The sequence below is a fragment of the Ailuropoda melanoleuca genome, chromosome 2, assembly GCF_002007445.2.
Source record: "Ailuropoda melanoleuca isolate Jingjing chromosome 2, ASM200744v2, whole genome shotgun sequence".
Lineage (NCBI taxonomy): Eukaryota > Metazoa > Chordata > Mammalia > Carnivora > Ursidae > Ailuropoda > Ailuropoda melanoleuca.
In genome coordinates this window covers 48,934,631-48,943,462 of record NC_048219.1, presented here as the reverse complement: position 1 = coordinate 48,943,462, position 8,832 = coordinate 48,934,631, and the positions used below count along the sequence as shown (strand labels likewise).

At 43.6% G+C, this 8,832-nt stretch overlaps 1 protein-coding gene across 1 annotated transcript in view; it reads right to left on the bottom strand.

Moving 5' to 3' along the window:
- Window positions 1-7,993, bottom strand: part of ST6GALNAC5 (ST6 N-acetylgalactosaminide alpha-2,6-sialyltransferase 5) — a 184,982-nt gene extending 176,989 nt beyond the window's left edge. The window contains exons 1-2 of the mRNA XM_034653716.1: window positions 7,784-7,993; window positions 6,742-6,963 (exon numbers count right to left, since the gene is read on the bottom strand). Of these exons, the coding sequence (XP_034509607.1) occupies window positions 6,742-6,963; window positions 7,784-7,798 (237 nt within the window). The 5' untranslated portion in view covers window positions 7,799-7,993. The remainder of the gene's footprint in view (window positions 1-6,741; window positions 6,964-7,783) is intronic.
- Window positions 7,994-8,832: the final 839 nt, after the last annotated feature.

Here is an 8,832-nt window from a genome sequence, read left to right as displayed (position 1 = left end):
AGAACTACAAATGGTGGCAGGGGAAATTGATATTTATGACATAGTGCCAAACAGAAATTTTTCAGGTGGGTTTAGTTTAGAAGAAATTACAGTCTTTAGATTGATATATTCATGTATTCAACAAATACTTACTGAACACCCATTCTATATCAGACATTATATTAAAGCCTGAGAATACAATGACAAGAAAGAGGAAAAAAAAAAAAAAAAGCCCTAGCTTCCAAGAGCTGATTGTAGCGCAGGGAAGGCAGACAATTTGAGACAAGAAACAACAATAAGCTGGAATAAGTATTATCACGGGATCCTGGCTATGAAGACAAAACATACAGTTTAGATCTAACCTGGGCTACAAGTCAGGGAAGGCTTCCCTGCAGATATGCTGTCTAAACTGAAAGAATATGCATGCTTGTGACTTTTATTTGGGAAACCATACTGAATAGAGCATACAATAAAAATATTTATTTGTCCCAGGCCTAGACTAAGGATTTAGGACTAAAAGTGCTCGTGAAGAAGAATCGGAGTGCATCTCATAAATATCCCCACCCTCAAGTTTTTATCAGTCATTTGATCATAAACTCACTCCTAAGGGAATTCTTCTCTTGAATCAGGTTCACAGGGTATGGATAATAATATCATTATTTAAGAAATAATAATTCCTTGTCTTTCTATACTTCTATCCTTCACAGCTACTCAAAGAGTACATAGTAGATGTACAGAAGGTTTCAATGATCTGTTGATTAGTGATGGGTTTTAATTTTTTACAGTGTTTTCTCGTCTCCAATCTTCTTTCATCTCAGCATTCACAGGATGGGAATTAGATTGCACTGCCACTTGACCCTAGAGGTTATGGAAAGTCCCCTCTGTAGCAGATGTCATCTGTCCAGGACAGATCTGATGGCAAATGTTCTGTCTTGTAGCCAACACAAATTTCTCATACCATGAGTTATGAAATTTGGTTTGGAAAACATGGTCACCATGTGACAGAAACTTCTGAACAGGGCAATAGGGTTAGCTCCCTTCAGGAGTCCAGGAGATCCTACATCACGCTAAAGGAGAATCATTAAGAGACTGAATATTTTGAATTTAAAATCTATCCACTTTGAAGTTGCTTTGACATCAAAGTTGTTTACTAAGTAGTCAGTGCATGTCATACACACACACGCACACACACACACCAAAAAAGGGCTAAAAAATGCAATTTCAGTTTGAAAGTTTTATAACTTCTAAACTAACACTAGTATTTAATTTACTTTATAGATGAGAAAGATCACAGAAATTGCTTCCTTTTTAGTGTCAATGTCTTGATTTATTGTTTCCTGGTTTCATATTATTATTCAGCACTTGCTTTATTATTTAACCTTTCTTGCTTCTTTGTCTTTTCTCTCCAATTAGATCAAAGATTCTTTGATGGTAGGCACCGTGTTCTTCCTCTAGAATACCCAATTTTGCAACTATGAGGCCTCCAATGAATATTTACTTAGGGCTATGAGTAGTTCAAAAACCCAGAAACAAATTAGCTACAGAACTACGCATTATGATGATTAAAAACATTTCAAATGATGATTCTCAAACTTTAATGTGCACAAGAGTTGTAAGGGAAGCCTGTTAAAATGTAAACTCCTAAATCTCATCCCCACAGAGTCTTGTTTTAAATCATTTCTTCATCTTCCTTCTATCATTATGACTAGTAGTGTAGTAGTAGTAGATCAAATTAGGAAAGATGAGACATACCAGGGCCTTGGGGCTGCACTGATGTTTCTGACAGACAAAGGCTTTACATAAGGTGAGGCAGCTTTGTCCCTCTCTACAACCACCTCTCCCCATATACTCTGCTTTCTTCTTTCCTTCTATAAATACTTGTTGTGTGCTCATTAAGTGTCAAGTATTATTCTAGGTCCTGGAGTTACACTGGTCAATAAGATGTACAAATACTTTGCTATCACAGCACTTAGATTCTACCTGGGGGGTAGAAAAACAATAGAAAAGACAACTTAAAAATTCGTTCAGATATTGTTAACTAGTATAAGGAAAATAAAACAAGCTAATATGATAGAGAATGACTGTTAAGGAGAGAGCTATTTGAAGAGGATGGTCCACAAGAAGATGATGTGATCTGAGGACTGAATGACCAGAAGGAGCTAACCATGTACAAAATCTTGGGCAAGTTTTCCAGGGAGAAGGGACAGCAAGTGCTAAGGTTCTGAGGCACAATGAGTTTTCAAGGACCAGCAAAGAGGCCAGATGCCCAGAAGTGGAAAAGGAGCCAGCTCAGACTCATTAACCAGCTGTGGTCTGGACTTTGGCGTGGGGGTATCTTGGCATTACTCCTTGGGAACCTGGAGAAACACTCCTGGCTCTCAGAATTAAGGAAGGTTATATATTATAACAAATATTATATGGACACTTCTCCTGTTAAAAGCAACCACATCATTGCAACTCTTCACCCATGAAAAATAGTTCATTTTATAATTCCTTTTGGTTGACGATTTGTGATAACAGGGTCTCATCACCATTGGCAGATTACATTTTGTTAGTACTTGAGCACTAAAAATTAGCTCACTTTGATTTTGAGATCCAAATTATCTATCATTGATTGGATGCCTCAAATATTATAAAATAGGGTCTAATAAATGGTACAAACGTATATTTGAGAATTTATATACTTTTTAAAAGGAAGAATACTTATGCTGTAATTCCAAAGTAAGTTATATGGCATGTGCCTTTTTTTCTGGTTTTGAATTATTTTTCAGCTCCTGCATTGACTTGTCCTATCACTCTAAATGGACATCTGTGAATTAATAGCAAACATACTGTTACCTCCAAGCAGTTCCGTTTTGTCTGAGTAACTGAGTGCTTAAGGAAGGAAAGAACCAAGGACAAGCATGTTATTAGTATGTGTAAAATCCATTCCTGGGAGCTAGTACTGAAGCAAGGAGATAGCAGCTCAGCTTGAGACCCCATTGATCACTGCTCTTTCATAAGCCATCTTAGAAAAGGGCAGCCCAGGTGACAAGTGGGCCTCCTGTGATAAGGGCTCCTGTCCACTGGAAATGGGAATCGGCTCATAGTTTCATTTCAAAGGGTCTACCAGATGGCAAATGACTTTTATCTACTCAGACCAGATCNCTCCTGTCCACTGGAAATGGGAATCGGCTCATAGTTTCATTTCAAAGGGTCTACCAGATGGCAAATGACTTTATCTACCCAGACCAGATGCAGGCTGGAAACAGAATACACTCCATGCCCCCTTCCACTCTGCTGGGAGAATTGGAGCTTTTCCCTGAAGGTTGCTTGATTTAGTGTGTGTGCCTGTATGTGCATGTGTGCCGCACGCGTGCGCACACACACCCACATGCTTTCATTTGGTTATACATTATGCTGTATTTCTAAATACAGAAGGTTTCCGAAGCCATGAAAATTGGCTTCTTTGCTTGTTGTCTGGCTTATCTGGTTAGAAATCAGTAGCTCCAAAACTGGGGACCAGAACAGTAATGGCAGAATACAGATACAGTACCTGCAGTGACAGACATTAACAAGACTGAAATGAGCTGGTGAAACGTTTGTGGGAAAAGGTCTGGGGAAAAGGGTTGGCAATGAAGAGAAAGAATCTCTCTAACAGAAAATGAAATGTCTTCATTATCACAAGAAACTCCAAGTAGCCTTCACTTAGTCACACTGGAATTACAATTTCAGCTCACATCGTTTGTGAACGAGGAAGTAGAGAATATGACCATGGAAAGTGATATTTTAAGCTTCAACACACATTGCTCATCACCGGCTTGACTTGCAGCATGTCTTTCAACAAAAGCACACAGTGATTTAATCTCAACAGTAATTTAGTCTGCAGCCGTATGAGACAAGACTATCATTGCAGACAGGCTGTAATTTGAGAAATTCAGGTGCTGGGGATTAGGACCACCTGTTGAATTTAATCTTAGAGCTATAATGTTAATACCATCATGTAACTGAACATAAACACTACATATTTATCAGACTTTGGGACCTCCAGCCATGGAGATGTGAACATTTTCCTAAATGGTATCTGTAACTCTCTCCAGATTCTGTAAATCCACGGCAAGTAAAAAGTCTGTTGGAATTCTGATTCAGTATGCAGTAGCATATGGCTTGGTGGTCATCACACTCAACACATCCTATAATTTTTCTAAAGCCTGATATGAGAGGGAAAAAAGACAGCAATAAGGATATCATCTAGCTACATTATAAGAACAGAAAATCCTGATTTTTTACCCTCCCTCCGCTGTGCTAATCTGGGAAAAAAAAAAATCCGAGCAATGTTCTAACAAATTTCTACCTCTGCCTAAGCAAGACTGTAGGAAGATCTTAAGTAAACCTAAGTAAATAGCAACTTTTGGAGAGGACATGAACACTACATGCACCTCCCTATAGCCATCAGAAATGAAACTTCACCCAATTTCCAGCCAGGTGAATAGCAGCAGTAAAGTGATGACATTTTGAGTAGAAGTTTACATGTGGGTCAGCGGGAAAATTGGTAGATATCCAGCTAAATTCAGGGGACCAGTTGAAACAAGGTCCCCTTTTCCTCTGCCATCTTGCCTTCCTCCCCTCAGTGGGACAATTGGGATAATGCCTAGAGAAAAGGCATAGATTTTAAGATTTGCATTTGTTCTTTTGCTTTGGGGTGGAGTAAACTGTTGAATCCTTGGAGTGTGGAATTTGATGACACGTTGGTTTTCTACGAAAGAATTCCACTGGTATTCATTAGATGTAAAGACCATCCTGGTCACATTTATAATTCTCTTCTAAGAATTCCAAGGACATTCACACATTTATCATCCATATAACACTTCACAGTTTATAAAACCCTTTACTATAGATTATCTCAATTTCTTGTATAGAGTTTCAACATTCCTTTCAAAAAAGGGCTGTTTTTCATTTTAATGAAATAATACTCTGATACACTAAAAATTCAATCCAATATATTTGTGTGAATAAGCACTGTTTTTGAAAACAAACATGAGGGCATCATATTTTGCCTTATGCTATCAATATACTCAGCTGCTATCCATCCAGCAGGAGAACACAGGAAGGAAAGTATTAGGAATACCATCCCAAAGGCAGATCAAAGCTTTCAGCAAATTTACCTTTTGACACCCCATTAATCAAAGTTTCACAAGTGCTATCTAGCCATTTCCACTAAACAACACCATGAAAATCCACCAAGTTCAATATATTCATCATATACCAGTTACACATAAACACCACATCCATCCAGTCAGAAGCCGATGTATAAACTTTTCTAGAACTCTAGCCCTTACAGGTTGCTGGCACATACAAAGAGTGTAATCGATCAACATCTTAAAGAGAAAAGTGAAGCTGTTATTATTGAAAAACTGATGACCCTCTCTACTTTTGATTTCAAGATTCTACCACCAGCCGCCTCCCCACTCCCCAGATCGTTTCCTAAAGAAATCCCTTCTTCTTCTCTGCTTCCCCAAATACTCACCAGTGAAAAGTCTATCTTTTCATAGCGAATTTCCTTAAACCTTCCAGGGCAGTGATGTTTCTCATTTCTGTACCCCAGCAATACTGTTTTATACCTAGCATTTCTTATACATTATACCTATATATCTATCCATCCATCCACATTTCATGGTATGTTGTTTTTTTCCACAAGCATTCAAAGATTCCTAACAACTGGGTCCTGCCTTAAATTTTTACCCTCCAAAATCCTTTTTGCAACATGCATTGCACAAATGAGTGGAAATATTCTGATTGCCACTTAAAAAAAGTTGACTTTTTCATGAACGGTGAAGACCAATCTTTTCCTGCAAAAGGACCACCTGCTAACTAATACTTTGGTTCACAAGCATAAAATCTAGTAATATAAAAAGAGGAATAGCTGTGTGGTTTCAAGAAATCCTCAAGCCTTTATAGAGCAGATACAGAGTGGAATTGTGTTTTAATAAAAACATATTAGCAGCTTCAAATAATGGGGAATAAATTTAAACTGTATTAAAATATCTTTTCAGAATCAGGAAACTTGATTAGAATTCTCCCAGAGGCTTCGCACACTGAAACCAGAGATTTATTATTTGGGGAAAAGGAGGCTCAATTAAAAAAAAAATCCATCTTATTAATTATTAGCCAAGCCATGCAACTGCTTCCCGGAAGGCAGAGAAAAACAGGCCCTCAACGAGGAGTTTCAAGCCAATGGAAGCTGAGTGTGTGCCTTCAGCCTTCCGCGCCTGCCTGGGACCGCTCCCCAACGCTGTGGTAATTCTGCCCGGAGCAATGCGAAGGCGAGATCAGAGCGGAATCTGAGCAGCGGCCGCGGACTGGCTGCTGCTCACCCTCCAGTTTCCGGCGGGCCAATGCTCCCACCGTTACTCGCGCCATCCCGGCCCTCCTCACACCAGGGCGCGACTTGGCGGCCAAACCCGACGCTTCAGGCGCCCAGCACCCACCCGCGGCTGCAGTTCTGGGGACCAGAAGGTACTACTAACAGGGCCGGTTCCTGTTAGGAAATTTGGCATTGGGTCCACTCGTCTCACCCCTATTCCCTGAAAAACTTTACCTCCGACTCCAACAGGAATTCACGCCAGGAAGGAACTATCCCACCCCACCCCAGTGGGTCCGCTCCCCCTTCCAGCCTCCGAGCGGCACCTACTCACGGCGCCTCCCAGCCCCGGGAAAGGGGCAGGCTCAGGTGTGCGGGATCCCCAGGCTGGGTGGCGTGCGCCCTGGCGAGCGAGCTGTCACCTTGTGGTCCCTCACGCCGAGGTATCCGTCCAGCGGCTGCGGTCCCGCGGGGGCCCGGGGCCTCGGGGCGGGGCTGCTCTCCGCCGACGGCTGCGCGCTGCCGGTCGCCGCTGCCTGCTGCTGCTGCGGGGGCCGCTCCTTCTGGCCGCCGAGGCTGCTGTACACGAGCAACAAGCTGGTGCACATGGTGGTGAGCGCTAAACACACAGCCAGACCATGGCGCTGCGGGCGGGCGGGAGAGAGCAGAGGAGAGCCGCTGAGAGCCAGCGCCGGAGGAGCGCGCCGGCGGGGACACGTGCGAGACGGTCAGACGCGCGGGGGGAGGTCCGGGGCAGGCGGGAGGTGGCCCGGGTCCTAGCCCCCCACGCGCAGCCGGGGCAGAGGAGGCACCGTCCTTGCGCGCACGGCAGGGGATGCTCCCGAGCGTAGCTGCTCTCGGCCGTCGCCACCTCCCAGATCTCTCGGCAGAGGGCAGGTGGTGCGCGGCGCCCGGCTACGGGAGGGAAAGCGCGCCGGTGGCGAGGGCAGAGGTGGGCTTGTACTTTGAGGAGGGGCCTCCCTCCCCCAGCTCGGCTGCTGGAACCTCTAGCCCTTGCACCCGGTCCTTCCTGGACCCGCGGGGCTCTACCTCGGCGATTTTTGCAAGTTTGAAATCCGACAAGCAAACCAAGAAAGTCTGCAAAGGTCCCCCCTTGCCCGCCCCTCTTAGTTTCTGCCAGGCTGTTGCTTTTGGGCATCCCCCGTCCCCCGAGCCACGCGCCCACCCCTCCACCGCTTCTCCATCTCTCCGTGAAAGACCCAGACCTCTCGCTTGAGATCCAGAAGCCGAGGCAACCCGAGTTCCCATCCCGGCTCTGGGATTCCGAGCCAGGCAGAACCAGAGAACCTGAAGGGGACACGGAGCAGGTGGAAAGTTGTCCCTTTGTAACAGGCGACCTCGCGGCGCAGGGTTAGGCGCCTCTGGAGCTCTCCGGTGCGCCCCGGGAACGCCGCGCCCGGGGGTCCCCGCCTCTGCCCAGAGGAGTTGCCACAAATGACTCACCATCAGGGTCTTCATTTTGGGCACCTCTTTTGTGAGGAATCCTCACGCACACGCGTCCGGAGCCACTTTTTCTTGGAGGGTTTCCATGGTGGGTGATGGGGGGCGGGCGGCTCTGATTCTCGCCCGGCCGCCGGCCGCGGCTGAGTGGGTAGGAGAGCCGCGGGACCCAAGAAGCGCGGCTGTTGCAGAGATTAGAGACAGAATTAAAACTGAACCGGACCCTCGTAGTCTCTCAGTGATCTATACAACTGCCGCCTGCCGCCGCCTGCTGGGTCCTAAAGACCTCTGCATCCCCCCTTTCCCGCCCCCAAATAATAATCTTTTCAGCCTACTGGAATTTCTGGGGCGAGAGAGTTAACAGTGCCAGTGTACCCACCTATTGGTCCGAGGGCTTATTTATCTTTTATGAAGTCATCAAGTAAAAAGGAAGGAGAACCCAATTGGATTCTGAACATGATAGCCGTTTGAAAATTGGCAAACTAAATTCTGTTTTGTAATTTTTATAAAAACAAGTCAACTGCCCAAATGTCAATAGCCCTATTTATAGTTTTTGCATTTATGTTCATAGCATGGGGAAATCTGTCAGGAAATCATTTTTCAAAAAAATTGTTATTATTTCAGTTGTCCAATTGTAGGCTTTCTGATATCCCCCTTTATTTTATTTTTTTAAGTCCAGTTACTCTCCTGCAACCTTTATATCTAAATTTTCATCTAAATTGTTTAATTCATTTACTTGTTTTAAATATTACAATTTATATTTCTCTCAGAACTTTGAGGTTTCTAGCGTTCATCTAAATGATTTTAAAGTGTTAGAAACATTCAGCAAGCACATCATAGCCGCATGATTAAATGGACCTGTAGCTTCTTCCTAATTGTGAGGAAAGATTTCTGACTGCTAGAGGTAAAACTGCTTACTGCTTATTTTTTAAGACTCCTAAGGACTTTGGTGTTCTCCTTGTATTTGTCTACTGCACTGACAGTACATAATCTCACATTTAGAATGTCAATTAAAATTTTTTAAAAATATTGTCTTATGTTGGGAAATTCAC